The sequence below is a fragment of the Eulemur rufifrons genome, chromosome 16, assembly GCF_041146395.1.
Source record: "Eulemur rufifrons isolate Redbay chromosome 16, OSU_ERuf_1, whole genome shotgun sequence".
In the NCBI taxonomy this organism is placed as follows: Eukaryota; Metazoa; Chordata; class Mammalia; order Primates; family Lemuridae; genus Eulemur; species Eulemur rufifrons.
Genome location: NC_090998.1, coordinates 92,935,741 through 92,952,597, shown reverse-complemented (window position 1 = coordinate 92,952,597; position 16,857 = coordinate 92,935,741). Strand labels below are relative to the sequence as shown.

The following is a 16,857-nucleotide window of genomic DNA, read 5'->3' as shown; positions in this document are numbered from 1 at the left end:
ATCTCAGCCACACCCAGGGCTGTGACCTGACTAGCAAGGCAAGGCTAACGGATGCAGCTGGTCTTTTAAAAACAAAACCCCAAAACTGTCCTTATTAGACGCAGACAGCAAAAGAAAGATAAAAAATACTGGCTCCCTGCATCCGCATCCTTGTCTCATAGGATAACGCTGAAATAAAAGGGGCCAGACCCACGGCATGAGCAGCGGAACATGCCCGAGGCTGAGCTCTCCCTGCAGCTGTGCCCCAAGGGGAGGGTGAGGCAGGAGCCTCAGACCTGCCAGAGCCAGAGCCCGGGGCCAAGAGAAACGGTCACGTGGCAGGCTCCCGGGAGGATGGCAGGCTCCCTCGAGTTTGGGAGGCTGGGGACAGGGCCTTGTGCAGCAACTCACAAACCTGTGTTCTGGGAGGATCTCGGGGTGTTCTGCCAAGACTCAGATCAGCTGCGGGGAACCCAGCCTCCGTGGTTCTGTGGAGCGACAATGCACCCTGCCCCGCTGAGAGCTCCAACACTGTCTGCAGCCCCTTCCTCCCCCTGAGCTCCAGGACCCGGATACCCCATGCTCATGTTTAACTCACCCCAAATTCTCGATTTCCTCCAACTCAAACTACTGGTACCCACTTTGGCTGAGGGCACCGCCACACACACAGCAGCCCTGGCCCAAACCCAGAAGTCAGGCCGACTCCCTTCTCCCTCGTCTCCCACAGCCAATCCGTCAGCAAGTTCTTGGGTGTCCTCGTCAGAATTCCCCCCACCCCCCAGGCTGACTTGGTGCCCTGCAGCTCCACCCACCGTGGTGTTTGTGTTGCCTTTGGGTCACGTTGGACCCACTCAGTCCTTGTCATCCGGCTGGACTGGGAGCTCACTGAGGGCCCAGCTCTTCCCTGTAGTCCAGCTTCAGGGTCCTCAGGGAAAGTCATGGAGGAACCCAGCATGCACGGCCTTGGAAACGAACCCTTTCCACCAGCCCATTTTACAGATGCGGAGATCGAGAGTTGGGGGCAGGACTCGGCCCTCACCACTGTGGCCTTGACTGAAAATCAGTCCCCAGCCCTCACCCTCTAGAAAAATAATCCAAGCCCTCAACATATCAACTCATTCATCCATTTACCTCCTCAGTCATTCATTCTGCAAACTGCTATTAAACTCGAAATCTCGGGAAGATTTTATTAAGAGTTTTCCTGCAGTTGGCAACACACCGGTTTCACCGTCCATCTGGGCGTGAACAGGCCAGTGGGGAAGAGGCTGCCGCCGGGGGTGCTGCTCAGCTCAGTCCTGGAGCTTGCTGGAATACACCTCAGCCCTGTCCAGGGGCGGCCCCCGGTTCACGGACGTGTAGGAAGGCTCTGAGGTCCCCAGCGACTTGGGGACAGCCTCCTGAGTGATCTGGGAGTCATGCGTCGTTTCTCCATCAGAACTCCCCATGTCCCTGGCCAGCGGGATGGAGAGAACCAGGATTAGGCTGCAGGGCAAACCCAAACCCCTAGGGCTGGTTGTGACCTTTAGACTTAGATATTGCTTTCACAGACGTCGCCTTAGGCATTCACTCAACCAATCTTTCTGGGGACTCACCCTGGGCCACGCCCTGGGAATAAAGAAAATGTCACCCTCTTGAAACTCTGTGAACACTTTATAGGTCTTACTGTGAGCTGGACAATTTGAGGCCATTGTCCTATGTCCCCAAAGAGCTAAGATTGTACGGGGAGACAGACCACAACAGACAACGACCACACAGAATGGACAGGCACAGGTGGGAGCCGCAGGAAGGCTTCCTGGAAGAGGAGGCAGCTCGGCTGGTCCTAAAGGAGAAGTGTTGGGGCAGATGGAGGCACACAGGTGAGGTCAGCAGGTGTGAGACAGGCAGAGCTGAGGAGTGTCTGGGCAGCAGTGGGAAGGTCGGCGCAGCTACAGCCAGATCAGGGTGGAGATGTTAGGAGGGACAAAGGGAAGAGCAGGCTGAATTCAGAGCACAGGGCCTCGGATGCCAGATCAGGGCGCTGCCCAAGGGAAGGCAAGGACATAACCGTGTTCTGACTCCTCCCAGGTCCAGCCAGGTAGAGTCTTTTCGTAGCTAACGTCATCTACTATTTGTGTTTTATTGACTTAAATGTCAGAAGTCAACCTGATTTCCAAGTTTACAGCCCCCTCCCCGACTCCATTCCCACCCGCCCCACCTATCTTTCCCCACCTGGCTGGTTTCCATGTATTCACTTAATTGGACCCACTCCCAGAAACTCTTCTCTCTGCCCCTCCCGCCCCCTCCACCTTGCCCCATCTTCAAAGCCCCCTGGGGCCCCCTCCCTCCCAAGGAGGAGCACACATCATGTGACACTGATCCTTCCTCCTGGGAGCCCACCCTGGTGCTCCAGGCGGGAGCTGCCCTGCTGTGTCTGGTTTCCGACGGCACCTACGGGTCCTCCCATATTAGTGGAGTGTGTCTTCCCCTGGGCAGCCGGGTGAGCCCTGCTACGCCCACAGGAGACCTCAAGTCCTAGTCCCAAGCAGACACAAGCCAGAGGTGTCAGTGGAGCCAGGAGCCCTGCGTTCCAGTCCCAGCTCTGGGTTCTGGTCCCGGGTTGTGTGACCTTGGGCCACCCTTTCCTCCTCTGGGCCTCACTTCCCCTATCTGTACTGCAAGTGGGTGAATTATAATGACAACAAAAGCAAATACGTGTTAGTTCCTGGGCACTTCCCTGAGGACTTCATAGAGATCATTCCTCTTAACCTTCACAACTCCAGGCGACCAATAATATTTATTATTTTGCAGATGGGGAGTGAGGAATAGGAGGACAGCATGCCTCGCCCAAGGCTGCACAACTCTGGTGTCAGAGCTAAGATGAGAGTTGGCTGCCGCCAGCAAAGCCCAGTGCTGAGCCCCTCTCCCCAGCTCCACGACTTGACCTTGAAGGCCCTGCAGCCTTGAGACCCCGGGACTGTGCTCCCCTTCCCCTAGAGCCCCAGGGTGGAAGGTGGCTCCCTTGCTTTCCTGGAGCCTGTCCCTGGGCCCGGCCCTCGTGGCTGACGGGTACTCACATGAGGCTGAGGACGATGGCGCCAGCAAAGCCCAGGAGCAGGAAGAAGGGCAGGGAGCCCAGGATGGAGGTGATGACGATCATGCCTCCGCTCCTTCGGCCCGGCCAGGTGTCGATCACTGAGTGCGGGGTGACTGCAGCGGACCAAAGCCCAGTTACTCCCCAGGTGCCCCGAGCCGCCCGCAACCCTCCCCCAGGGGGAGGCTGTGTCCCCTGCCCAGGCTGCCAGGAATCCAGGGATGAGCCGGGACCCGGTTCAGGGACTCCCTCCTCCCAAGTTTTAGGCGCGATTACCTTGTTCGTCCCAATCCCGATTCCCAACTTTCTTGTGTTTCTGGCCTCTTTCTCTTTTAACTACCTTTTTGCATATTTTTATTTTTATTTCGTTTTTTTTGGAGACAGAGTCTCATTTTGTTGCCCAGGCTAGAGTGCCGTGGCGTCAGCCTAGCTCACAGCAACCTCAAACTCCTGGGCTCAAACAATCCTCCTGCCTCAGCCTCCCGAGTAGCTGGGACTACAGGCATGCGCCACTATGCCAGACTAATTTTTTTCTACACATTTTTAGTTGTCCGGCTAATTTCTTTCTATTTTTAGTAGAGACGGGGTCTCGCTCTTGCTCAGGCTGGTCTCGAACTCCTGACCTCAAGTGATCCTCCCACCTTGGCCTCCCAGAGTGCTAGGATTACAGGCATGAGCCACCACGCCTGGCCTCCATATTTTTAAATTATAAACTGACTCAAGTCTTCTGGTGAGATGGATGGGAAACAGAGTCTAAACAATTAAAATAAAGACAAAGCACAAGGCCCTGATCTAACAGGGCCAGGAGCACTGTGGCTCTCGCCCTTCTGGAGCTACGTGAACAATTTATAGGTCCTGCTACAGCCAGTTGTCCCATGCAGGTCCCCCAAGTCCCCATCCCACAGATCACTCACTGCACTCAGAGACACTGAGCCCCTGTCTAGGGACATGCAGAATCCAGGCTGAAGCCCTGCCTGGTCCCAGATGCATGTTGTTCCTAGACTGGCCCTTAGGTCCTCCCACAAGAGAGCTGGGCCTGGTGCTTCTGCCTGCGTTCCCCAAAGGAACCCTGCTGGGGAGGCGCAGCAAGAACTCTTCTCCCAGCTTCTCAGATGAGGAAACAGGATTTGAGAGGCTCACACGGGAGTGAGGGTCAGAGGCTGGGCTTGGAGTAAGGACCCTCAGTCCCAAGGGTCCCAAGGCTGTTTCAGCAGCACCACAATTCCTGCGAATGCCACAGGAGGGGTGGGCATTCCCAGGGAGTGAGGGAGTGAGGATGGGAAGAGTCCCCCCGCCATACCCTGTCACACTCACGCTGACGCACACCCCGGGCCACACACTCACTCTCACCTGCACTCACACACTCACACACTGCTCTACCCCACCCACCAGCGTCCCACCCATCGGAACCCACAGTAAAATGCTCAGCTCTGTGCCGGCCCATCCTACCAGGCAGCCTTGGGGGGCCGAACTGTGGTGGGAGGGGAGTCCTAAATTAGGGTCTTACACAGTCAAAATTCTAAGTCCCTCACGTGGCGCCTGACACGCAGTGGACACGATTCTGTGTGCCTAAACCTCAGATCTCTGCTGAGAACCTCAGCTGGTGTCTAGGAAGGAACAGGAAGGACCCCAAGCTGCTCCGGTGCCCTCCCAGCCCTTCCGCCATCAGGAAAACCATCCAGGTGCTACAGAGAAGGGGCGGGGGGGGGGGTGGTTCTCTTGCTGCCTCCTCTGTCTTAGTCTCAGGCCTCTGGAACCATCTCACATGGTCATAGCGGTTCAAGCTATGTGCCCCCTGAGGCCACACACCAGAGGGCTGGAAAGGCCGCTCACTGGCTTTGACTTCAGTTATACCGGCCGCCCGGCTCCAACCCCACCAAGTCCTCCACCTGGATCTGTTTCAACACCTGGCTCTCAAGGACTGAAGCGAGAGAGGAGGAAGTTCCAGGTTAAACTACTTTAAGGTGCCATTTACTCATCGCCCCAGTGGGCTGCCCAAGCTTGGGGAGGCATTTGTACGTAGAGACAGCGAGAGCGCCGTTCTCATGGTCCCGCCTGGCCCTTGAGGGTCCCCGCAGCCCCCCACCACTTACGCCACTTGGTGCGGATGGGGTCCGACCAGAGAGTCTGGTCCTGTACCAAGCCCGTGGTCATATTGACGAGGACATACTTGAACCTGGAAGGAGACGGAGAGAGGGTGATTCCATCCTTCGTGGGAGCCCCAGCCACAGGGAGGTGGGAGGTGTAGGAGGGCCTGGTGAGTGGGCGCAGCAGGGGACCTTCCCGGAGATGGAAAGGTAGACAGCCACTGGGTGGGCTCTGGACAATAGGACGGTGCTGCATCTTGGCCACACATGACTCCCTGGACCCTTCCCCAGCTTAGATGCCACCTCCGCCGTGAAGCCTCCAGAGTCAGCGCCCCTGTTCTAGGTGCTCCCTGTAGGAGGCCCCTCTGTTCATGTAGCAGATTTGCTGAGTATTAATGCATTTGACCGCCTGGCATTTCTGCCTTCCACTGCTCCAAGCCTGGTTCTTGGCATCTCAAGGGGAACTTTAAAAAAAAACAACCTGGAATAATATTCATCACCAACTTTGCTGCCCTTGGACAAGAGCTACATTTTAAGTGCAGAAACCCCCAACCAAGTGTTACTAATCACAAAAGAAGATCGAGCAATACAGCACAAAGCAGCCACAGCCTGCCTGAGGTCTCATACACCGTCAGTTTAAAGTGATGGATGTTCTGAGGACTGAGAAGTTTACAGCTGCAGTTCAACACTTAAAAAAAAATTACAACTCTTAATCTCTTTTAAAAGAGTGTTTTGCGGGTGGGGGGGCAAGGGTAATATACGTAACCTAAACTTTTGTACCCCCACAATATGCTGAAATAAGAATTAAAAAAAAAAAAGAGAGAGTGTTTTGCTTAATCCCATACTTCTCTCTATTTCAAGATGAGAATTCCAGAGGCGGGGCTGTCCCCAAGGCAGGGTGGGCTTGTAGATGAAGTCAGAGAGGGCTGCCTTTTAGGTGGAGGAGGAGGGAGAGCTTTTGCCATGTTAAAAACAAGGTCAGAGGTAAAGGGTTGGGGAGGGAGCCGGGACCTTGTCCTGCCTGGTGGCTGAGACCCAGGGAAAGGTGAGCCCTCTAAGAGGATGGCAGGCAGGCGATGGTTGGGGCCCCAAAAGGGTCCAGGAAGCTGCAGAGACTCCACCCTAGGTATCTCCATGGTAACCGGAGCAGGTGTATCTCGAGGCTTTGGCACCAGGCACTCTGAGCCCTGGGCTTGTACAGAAAAGACGCTCCGGAAAAAATGTGTGGGAATGAATCCAGGACGTGCTGGGGTGGGGTGGGCAGCAGCAGGGCTGGAAGGAGGGACAGAGCCAAGAATGAGGCTGTGTATGGAAAGGCCTTCGACGGGCTCTCGTTCATGCTGGGCCACAGCTTTCTCTAGGCGGCCTTCCCTCTCTGGACCACACTTTCCCTCCCTGTAAATCGGAAGGCTCTGGGTGGGTGACCTCCACACACGGGATGGGCCAGGACCAGATGCATCCTGTGGGGCCCAGCGAGAAATGAAAACATGGGCTCCTCACAGTCGCACGCCCAGGAAGCCGGCCCAGCCTGGGACCCGGGAAAGTCCCAGCACTTAAGCTCTTGAGACACATGGCTGCTCCTGCTTCGCCCCCACTGCCTCCTCCCCAGTCTCTCCTGCAGCTGCTCACACCCACCTGTACTCCGTGGCCCCCGACAGGGGTGGGTTGCAAAGGCCCTGGAAGTTAGGGTCCCACAGGCAGGTGGAGTTGGCACCCACCCTGACCAGGTATGCATTCAGGATCTGCGAGGCCCGGGACACGTCCCCAACGGCATCCAGGCTGGGCAGGTCACTGCAGGGGCTGAGGTCAAAGGCCGCAGCTTTGTAGGGGCCTGTCCTCCCGCCCTCTGTTTGCCGGAACGTGGAGCTCAGTGGGGTCTTGGTGCCGTCCTGCACAGAGGCGTTCCTGGAGCTGGCTGCAGAGGCAGTGCCAGGAGTGAGGTTTCTGGCTACTCCAGTGTCAGTCATTCATCAAACAACCCTGAACGTCCCCTCTGCCCCAGCTCTGTGCTGGGCAATGGGGTCACAGGCACTAGGCAAGCTCAGTCTCTCAGTCTCTGTTCTCCCAGCACAGTGGGGGACATGGACAGGGATCACCTCCCTTGCTTCGGGCTCTATGTCTGGCTCTCCCACTGCCATGTTCCTGTAGTCCCCCAGCCCAACGGACCCGTGTCCCCTCATTGCTGAAAGCCCTGGATTCTCAGGGGAAATAACGTGGAGGAGGAGGGACCTATGTCGGGTCCCCGGTCTCTGCCTTACTAGATAGGTGATCTTGGACAACTCACTCCACCTCCTGGACTCAACTTCTCTTCTGTGAAGTGGGAAAGGACTACCCCCCAGTGCCCACAGATTGGGCACAGGTAGGTGGTCACTAAACGTTTGCTGGAAGAACAAAATAATGCCCCTGAATGAGCTGTTGTAAACAACTGGTTGCTAGAAAAGTAAAAGTTGTCACTGGGCTCCTTCTCTCGGAAGCCCAGTATACCCACCAATGACGGGGTCAAGGGCTGGGCCTCGCAAGCAGGTCTGAACAGGTCCGAATGCTTGGCTTTGTCTCACAAACACTGAGCTTGAACCACCCTGGGAAACCTCAGGAAGGACTCGGGCTTGAGGACCAGAGAGCTGAGGGTTCACCATGAGCTCTGGAGCTCCAGTGAGTATCCACCGCTCTGGGCCTAGGTTCCGTGCCCTGTAACGGGCGTTGGGAATAGCTGCCATGCGGGCTGGGTGCACATATGAGCTCTAAGGTGTGCACAGCACCTGATATGATGTGGGCGCTCTGTGATTGGTGCTGTCATTATTTCCCCACTAGACCGGATGCCCTTCTAGGGTAAGGACAGGGCTGTGACCACAGCACCCAGTCCAGGGCTGGCCCAGAGTGAACGCCAGAGCATGTTGGTAAAGAGAATGGGGTAGTTTAATTAAACTACTACAAGGACGGAGCGTCCCTCTACCTTCCTGCTCCCTGTGGACAGGTCAAAGCCCCTTTTGGAGCAGCCAGAGGGAAGCAGGGCCCTTACCTGAGTCGACCAGGACGTAGAGGTAGATCTCATAGGGGCCAGTGAGGGCCTCTGAGCTGTCAAACATGCAGAGAGGCTTTTCCAAGGCCACGGTGGTGAGTGTGGGGTTGTTGGTGGTGAAGGTCACGCTGGCCAGTTGGGGCTGGAGATTCACAGCTGGAGGAGGCAATGAGGACAGGAGCTGTTCCCGGCAGAACTGCTCATGCCCATGGGCACCCTCTGCCCCCCATCTGCATGCACTTACTGAGCACCTGCTGTGAGCCAGGCTCTGGGCTTCACCCTCCCCAAGGGCCACCTCATGAACCTGTCTCAGACACAGGCAGTGTCCCTGCCCCCCACCTGATCATCCTGGCCAGAAACCGGGCAGTCGGGTCAAACCGCTGCCCTCTCGCCCTGCAGACGGTCAGTCGCCAAGAGCCCCGTTGTCCCTCCTAAGCATTTCTCCACCCACTGGCCCAGCCCCCCTCCATCGCACCCTCTTCACCTGGACCCTAGTAACTACAGGCCCTCTCTGCTCTCCCACATGCAAATCTGTCCATGTCACTCCCCTGCTGGGGCCCTTCTGTAGCCCTCACTGCCCTCTGACAGTCCAGCCTCTATGGAAAGGCCCCAAGGTCCCGAAGTTCTGGGCTTTGCCTTGGTTGGGTTTCCAGCCCCGCTCCTCTGCAGGCTCCAGGGCACTGATGGAGGGGCAGTTCCCAGGATAGGCCACGCTGCGTCCCGCCTCCATGGACTTGCCCACGCTGGTCCTCACCGGAATGTCCCTCGGTCTCCCCCAGTTCGGGCATTACCGTGAGTCTGGGTCTGGTCCCTTCTCTGCTGTCCCGCAGCCCCCTGTGTGTTGGTCTCGCAACACCCATTGCAGGGCTGTAGCCAACCGTGAGCCCGCAGATTCCCACCAGAGGAAGCTCATTACCGTTGGCTATTACTACTATTAATAATAATATCTGGGTCCCTGCGCCAGGACTCAGGGTTCAGGTGGTGCACGCCCCAGGACACAGCTGCCTGCTCTCCCTGTGCACAGCCTCCCCCTCTCATCCCCTCCTACCCGAGCCAAACCGCAGGCAGCCGAGGGCCAGCAGCGCCCAGAGCAGAGGCATGGCCCGGGAGGAGCCGCAGGAGCGCGGGGCGGGCGGTCCAGCGGGCGAGCGGACACCTGGCCTCTCCCGCCTGCACCTGCCGGCCCTGGGCACTCCTCGGCCCCGCCCCCGCCTGCGCCGGCCAATCCGCGGCCTCCTCGCTGGCTATTTGCATACGGCCCCGCCCCGGGCTCCCCTGAGCCGCACGGTGCCGCTGGGCGCAAATCCGACCCGGTGGGACCTTCCCAAGCCCTCCCCAAAGAGCCTACTGTGTGCTGAGGCCAGCGTGGCGCTTTCACGGCGTCTCCCACCTAATGAGATGTTGGGGGCAAGCCACCCTCTCTTGGAGCCTCAGTTTCCAAACTGTAAAATGGGGACACCGGTTCGTACAACTATTTATGGAGCCCCTACTATGTGCCAGACATTCAGTGGGCTCTTGGGAAACGAAACAGGGTAACCAGTAAAAGTGCTATCGTGGGAAAACAAAGTCCCCGGCCTGGGAGCTGTTGGAAGACCTCCGGTGCGACCCTTTCGGTTCAGGGGTGCAAGGCCAAGGCTCAGGGAGGCCGGGCAGGGCAGGGACTCACCAGGTCGTACGTGGGCTCCCTGGAAACGCCGAGGCTGGTGGAACCCAGGAGTCCTGCTGCCCAGCCCAGGGCTGCTTCAAAAGGGATGGAACAGGGTTTCAGCGCCTGCCTCCTGAGGGGGCCTTTGAAAATAGGAATGGGGCTCCTCACCTGGACTAGAGGGTTCCTTCCAGCCTCAGGAATCTGTGCACACTTCCCAGTGCACCTTAAATAAATTTTTTTTTTTTTTAAATATGGAACGCTTCACGAATTTGCGTGTCATCCTTGCGCAGGGGCCATGCTAATCTTCTCTGTATCGTTCCAATTTTAGTATATGTGCTGCCGAAGCGAGCACTAAATAAATTTTACATTGAAGAAATAAAATTAAGTCAACAAGGATGGGGAAAAACCAAAATTGAAAACCAGGAGAAACTAATGAATCTGTGTATGACACTGATGACATAACCCCATCTGCAGAAAAAGAAAAGAAAAAGAGTGCACCTGAGTAACTGTGGAACCAGGCTTTCTGGCTGTGCCCCCTTGGTGGGGGATACCCCAAGGACAAAGAGACCTGTAGTAGGGACCTGGACCTCACTAGTGGGGTTATTGGCAGTAGGGAGGGAGAGCGGATCTGAAGCAACCCCCCTAGGATTGGTGTTGCCAAGACCCAGGTTCTCCCTATAGGATGACGGAGAGATTTGGAATGAAGGAAGAAAAACTCTGTGGTTTTGTTGTTGTTGTAGTTTGAGACAGAGTCTCACTCTGTCACCTGGGCTAGAGTGCAGTGTTGAGACCATAGCTCACTGCTGACTCTAATTCCTGGGCTCAAGCAACCCTCCCTCCTCAGCCTCCCGAGTAGCTGGGACTGCAGGCATGTGCCACCACACCCAGCTAATTTTAAAATTTTTTGTCTTGCTATGTTGCCCAGGCTGGTCTCGGATTCCTGGCCTCAAGCAACCCTCCACCTTGGCCTCCCAAAGTGGTGGAATTACAGGAATGAGCCACTGTACCTGAAGTTTTTTTTTTTTTTTTTAATTAGTTATGAAAAAAAACCCAACATTCCACCTCTGTCTACCGAAAGGGCCCGGAAGCAGTAACAGCCCAGTTGCAAAGAGCACGGGACCACCCTGAGATGCCGAACACCACATTCCAAAGGCCCCAGGCCCTGGGAGGGACAGCTGACTCCAGAGCTGGGACGGGGAAAGTCTGGAGCAACCTGACACATTTCACGTCTTACTGTGCTGGAACGTGAAGAGGGGCTTGGAGGATGGTGGGAACATGTCGGAGGAGCTGGCATGGAGCAGCTTGCGGTGGCTCCCCGTGGCTACGTCTGGGAACATCGGAGTACCAAAAAAATAATGGAAGTAACACATTCAGCCCCTTGGGAAAAACACAAATCCATGAGTCGATACTGATACTTTTAGAGATGTTTTAAAAGAGAGGAAAGGACAATTCTTTATAAAAGAAGACCACCAACTAATTACAAAGTAAAAGTCACCATTTGACAAGTACCATGGTAATCGCTGACGCATGAAAGAATCATCTCAATGGATGCTAACACCATACGGTGGGAGACTTTTGAGGAACAAGGTGTGCAGAAATCTGAAGACACCAACTTAACCAAATGATAAAACTGAATGTCCCCAGTAACGGGAGAAGCTGACCTTCTGTGCTTCCTGGCGTCATGGCACGGAGAAGGGCTCATTGTCATCTCTGCAGTGTCCTGCCCAAAACGTTTGACCTGAATCTAATCAACAGGACACAAGATCCAAATTGAGGGACTTTCTGCAGACCAGCTGGCCCAGTGCTCTGAAAGTGTCCATGTCGTGAAAGACAAAAGCAAAAATGAAACCAAGCAAAAGGCTGAGACCTGTTGTATGATAGAGTGAAGGACACAAAGGAGATGGAACAATTAACTGCACTGAGTGACTTTTCCTTAATCCTTGGATAAAAAGAAGCAACCTGTAACAAACACTATTGTAGTTAGTGTGACAATGAGGGAAAGTTGAATTACAGAGTGTGTATTAGATAATAATATTGATTCGATGTTAAATTTCTTGGTCACGTAAAAGGAACGCATGCTGGAATAACGTGGGTGAAGTGTCACAGTTTCTGAAACTAACAAATATCTGGGATGACAAAAAAGAGAAAGGAAATGTAGCCTCGTGTTAGCAGTTGGTAGGTTAATACGGGTATTCATTGTACTGTTCTTGGAATGTTTCTGCAGGTTTGGCATTTTTCATTGCAAAATTATTGGGGGGGAAGATTCTGTGCTCTGTCACGAATGCACTGCTGCCTTCTCTGGGCCTCAGTTTTCACTCTGTAAAATGGGGAGGTAGTTTGATGGCCTCTCAGCTCTGCCACGCAGAGAGCGGGTGATCAGATCTTTATCTTCAGCACACAGAAAATGCCCCAGAGATAAAGAACTTTTGACCAGGGGTGGGGTTTTAGTCCAAGAATTTTTATAGACTGACATTTCTTGTCCGATTGCTGGTGAACCTGGAGTTTATCAGAGGCGAGCAGGGGTGATGTCGAAGGCTCGGCCCAGAATCCCTTGTGAGACAGACTAGGCTCAGGAACCTGATGTTTTCTCCAAGATGCTGTGGTTTCTCATAAAAAAAAAAAAAAAAAAACCTAAAATTCCTCTCATCTCTTGCTTTACCCAAATATGGAGAGAACATTCAGGGGAAAATGTTAAAACAATAATCTGTAAAGGCCCAAAAATGTTTGCACAAAAGAAAAAAAACTGTGGATTTATAAACAAGTCTCCACTTCAAAGATCGCTGACTTTGGTTTGGCACATCCCAAAGAGGGGGAAGTGCGGGAGAAATGAGTCACTGTGGCGGATTCACTTGGGAGAGACCAATGCTAGTGTCCCTGGAGGGGAAACAGGTGAGAGGCCTGACACCTGCCAATGTCCCTGCTGCTCCACGTGGACGTTCCAAAAAGGTTTTTGCAAAATTTTTTTTTAATTTCCCCTTTTTGGTCAGGCGACGTCCAGGGCGCTGAGCTTCAGTCTGCCTTTGGGTCCGTTTATATATGTGGATCCATCGGACCGTCCTCCTGAACCCTGGCCTGGCAGACGTGCTCCATGGGAGGCTGAGAAGCAGGAAGTTCCGTGACACCAAAGGTTAACAAAGCCCAGCCCTTCACAGGCCTCCTCTGAATTTGAAACATGAGGAGTTCACGGGCTGGAAATGCTTGACCCAGAAACGTTCCTCCAGGGGCCAGAGAGGCCTGATGGAGTCAGTTTCCACACTCCTTCTTTAGAAGTCGGAGAAGTAGCCGGAAATGCCCACTGCTGCAAGCACCTGCTTCGGTGCTGCCAAACATCTGTTCCAGATGTCCTGGAAGCCAAGCTTTTCAACGCTTTGAGAGTCAGTCACTTTGAAACAACACGAAATGAAACCGAATGCAAGTGAAGAATCCCAAGTCCCCACTTGGGCGCTCACCCATCTACACCTGCTCTGTGACAGGGATGCTACGTCACTCTAAGTGGCCCCACCTCTCTCCCAAGCTCCAGACCCACATTTCCAGCTGCCTGTCCTGCAGAACGTGCCCTCCTTGGTGATCCTGGAGGGGCTCCTTCAGCCCGGCTCTGATTCTCGCCGGGGCAGTCCTGACTCTCTCCAAAGCCTCATTGTTTTGCAGTAAAATACGCAAGAGGGCCCCTTGCAGAGGGGAGGCATGAAGTGCGCCGTGGTGTGGACGTGCTCTGTGGCTACAGTGCCGGCAGCGTGTGGGCGCTCCTCGTCACCCTCTGCCCTGGGCCCTGCCGGGCGTGTCTTGGGCACGCAGGTCTCCCCGGTGACTCTGGAATCTGTCTCTTCCTTTCCAGTCCTGCCATCACTGCCTGGCACATTGTATCGATGTCCTGGGGAAGCTGTCACAGATACCCTGGGCTGGGCGGCTCAGACAGCAGACATCTCTGTTCTCACGGTTCCAGAGGCCACAAGCCCAAGGTCAAGGTGTCAGCAGGGTTGGTTCTCCCGAGGCCTCTCTCCTGGGAGCGTAGATGCCATCGTCTCCCTCTGTCCGCATGTGGCTTTCCCTCTGTGTTTGTATCTGTTGGATTGGGGTCCGCCCCAGCGACCTCATTTCACCTTAATTACCTCTTTAAAGGCCCTGTCTCCAAATATAATCACATTCTGACATCCTGGGGGTTTGGACTTCAACAGATGAATTTTGGGGGACACAATTCAGCCCTAACACACACACTTGGCCCTCTCCTGCCTTCATGCCTGGAAGAATAACGTGATAATAACTATGGCACTGCTGTGATGGACAGGCAGACGTCCCAGCATCCTCCGGGCAGGGAGTAGCAGTGGGAACGCGGGTTTTAAACCCAGGCCGTGGGGCCCCAGCATCCACGCCCCAGACCTGCCTCCTACTGGGCCCCCTTGTTCGTGTGTCACCTCTCCAGTGCATCTCCACCCAGAAGTCAGGGTGACATTTCTAAACCGCAGACCTGGTTGTCACTTTCCTCACGTAAAGCCCTTCAGGGCCCCTGACTGTCCTCAGGACAGAGCCCACGCTTCTTAGGCTTGTGTCCAAGGCCCTGCATGGCCAGTCAGCTCCTGCCAACCTCTCCACCACCCTTCTCCCCTCTCCCCTCACCCCCTGGCACCAGCCCCGCTGAACACTGACATGTCCCCAAGCTCACTGGGCTCTCTCGTGCCCTTTGGTGGCACCGAGGATAAGGGCTCTTTTGGTGCCCCCCAATGTTGATATCAACAATCAAAGCCCCCACTCCTTTTTGCACATGCTGTGTCCACTGCCTGGGGTGCCCATGCTCCACACTTCACCATGGAAGTGCCCGGTCCTCCAAGGCCCAGCCCAAATCCCTCCTCCTCCAGGAAGCCTTCCAGTACACGACCTATGTGGCTATGAAGACATCATGCCAGTGGCATGTCTCTTCCCTCAAACCCCAGACCAGAACAAGAGCCCCTCCAGGGATGTGATAGGGTCTTTTCCATTACAGTGACTCCTGTGCCTGCATGGAGCACATGTTCATCAATGTTTGATGAATGAATGTATGAACAAATTTTTAAATTAATATGAGTAGAGGAGAAGAGGCTCTTTCAAGGTGCCAAGTTCACCTCAATCACACCAGACAGGTAGACTGGGAGGAGCAGTAGCGTGGCCTGGCACAGGATGGCACCAGGGCGGGTGGGAGGAGTGTGTACCCTGGGGATGTATCCAAGGCTGAGCCAACAGGACTGTGCTGATGGGTTGGATGTGGGACGAGAGTGGAGAGGAATCAGGATGACCCCAAGCTCCGGCCTGGGGCCAGAAGGATGGCGTTGGGGAACTCCCAACAGAGATGAGCCAGGGAAGAGCAGGTGTGGACGGGAGTGAATCAGGACTCGGTTAGACCTTCCCATCCCCTTTTCACAGCAGGGGATCTGGAGCCCAGGAAGGGGAGGGCTGGGCCAGGCTACCTCTGCTCAGCACAGCCTCAGACCCCAGCGTCCCCTGCTCCTGACAGCAGTCCCACCGGGATCCGCGAGCTGATTCTCTGCTGAGGGACCCGTCCTGGTCTTCGGAGGCCGCATCTCCCACTCAGGACACCCAAGGGTCATGGGAGGTGGAGGGACAGATTTACACCCTGATTTTAACATACCTCCCCAGGCCTATGCCTGACCTGCCCCATGCTGGGCACAGGAGAGTCCCAGGGAAGTCCCCTGTCAAGGCCAAAGGGCAGCGCAGCCAGGTGGGTCTGCTGCCTCCTGGAAGGTGCGGCCTCTCTGGGTGAGCAGGGGCAAACTGGTTTGTCTGTGTCTGGAATGAAGCCCAGGTTAGACATTAAGTTCTCCTTATCTGTTGGGTCTGGGAGCTGGCAGGCACGAGGGCCTGTCCTGCCCCCCCAGAAAGGCCTCTGCTGGCCCAGAATGGCTCTCGCCCATGCGGGCCACAGGAGGCCCAATGGCTCCCCACCGGCCCCTCGCCCAGAGCCAACCCTGGACGAGTGAGAGGCAGGTAAATACCATATTTATTTACCAGTGCAGGCCCCCTTAATCCCCCCAGCAACTCAGGGAGGCGACAGATGTCACCTCCACTTTACAGAGGAGAAAAATGAGGTTACAGTGCTGTAGTGACTGTCCCTGAGTCTCCTGTCAGAGCTTGAACCCGGTACCAGGCTGCCATTCTGTGGATGCTCTGATACCCCAAGTGCTGTTTCAGGGGCTCTAGTGGGTAGTCTGTGGATGGAGGGGGCAGGGTGGGGCACCCGGCCCGGCAACGGCTGGGCACCAGGAGCCTGGGCTCTGGGCCACAGTCTGCTCAAACCGCCCCCACCCCCACCCACCCCAGACCCTGCCTGGCGGCTACCAGGGACCTACATGTACCTCAGATCCACCCCCCAGGTTCCCGTCTACAAATAGGCAGGGCCTGTTGACACAAGTGTGTGCAAAACCACAGCCCTGCTCTGCTGCCTCTCAGCTCAGATGCAGAACAATTCGGACTTCGTCTTTTCTGCCACTGTCCTTTGTGTTCCAGTTCCTGCTTTCTGAACATCCTGCCGGGAACCTCAGCTCTAGAATCAGTTCTCTGTTCCACGTCCCTGTCCTAACTCAACCCCTGACAGCCGCGCCCTCTGAGTCCCGGCAGGCTAGCTCACCGGGGCTGCGAACTCTTCCGGCTTTCCCTGAATCATTTCCGGCACGGGCTGGGGGTCTCTTTACCTCTCTGCACCGTGTCCTCATTTGAAAATGACAATAGTCTCTCCCTTGTGGATCTGCTTGAAGGATTTTTTTTTTTTTTAGAGACAGGGAAGGTTGGGGCTTCAACTTGTGAATTTAGCGGGACACAAACATCCAGAAGGTGGGCATGGGGTGGCAGCACAGACGAGGGTGCCCCGGCTCAGAGCCGTCACATCTGGGTCACATGGATGGCCGGGGGGTGAGCCAGGATTTGGATCCAAGACTGTTGGAAGCCAACGCCCCCACCCTTAGCTACTGCGTGGCACTGCCCCAGCCACGTGTTCATTCATCCATTCTGCCACTCAGCTGACCCTCGGAGCTCCTGCTTCCTCAAATTGGGGCCTTGATTCCAACCC

The 16,857-nt window shown here is 55.3% G+C and overlaps 1 protein-coding gene and 1 non-coding gene across 3 annotated transcripts; both read right to left on the bottom strand.

Moving 5' to 3' along the window:
* Window positions 1-1,158: 1,158 nt before the first annotated feature.
* On the bottom strand, window positions 1,159-9,318 carry UPK3A (uroplakin 3A). 2 transcript variants are annotated; one of them, XM_069491056.1, is made up of 6 exons: window positions 9,204-9,318; window positions 8,156-8,311; window positions 6,772-7,051; window positions 5,143-5,225; window positions 3,033-3,165; window positions 1,159-1,428 (listed from the first exon to the last, which is right to left on the bottom strand). In XM_069491056.1, the coding sequence occupies exons 1-6, from the start codon at window positions 9,253-9,255 to the stop codon at window positions 1,269-1,271; spliced, it is 864 nt and encodes a 287-aa protein (XP_069347157.1). In that variant the 5' UTR covers window positions 9,256-9,318; the 3' UTR covers window positions 1,159-1,268. The 2 variants fall into 2 exon arrangements, with proteins under 2 accessions (XP_069347157.1, XP_069347158.1); XM_069491057.1 differs by lacking the exons at window positions 5,143-5,225; window positions 6,772-7,051 and having other exon boundaries at window positions 1,269-1,428; window positions 9,204-9,255.
* A 730-nt stretch (window positions 9,319-10,048) lies between these two features.
* Window positions 10,049-10,155, bottom strand: LOC138397660 (U6 spliceosomal RNA). Its single transcript, XR_011235793.1, has one exon. It is a non-coding gene; the product is annotated as a U6 spliceosomal RNA (small nuclear RNA).
* Between the last annotated feature and the right edge of the window lie 6,702 nt (window positions 10,156-16,857).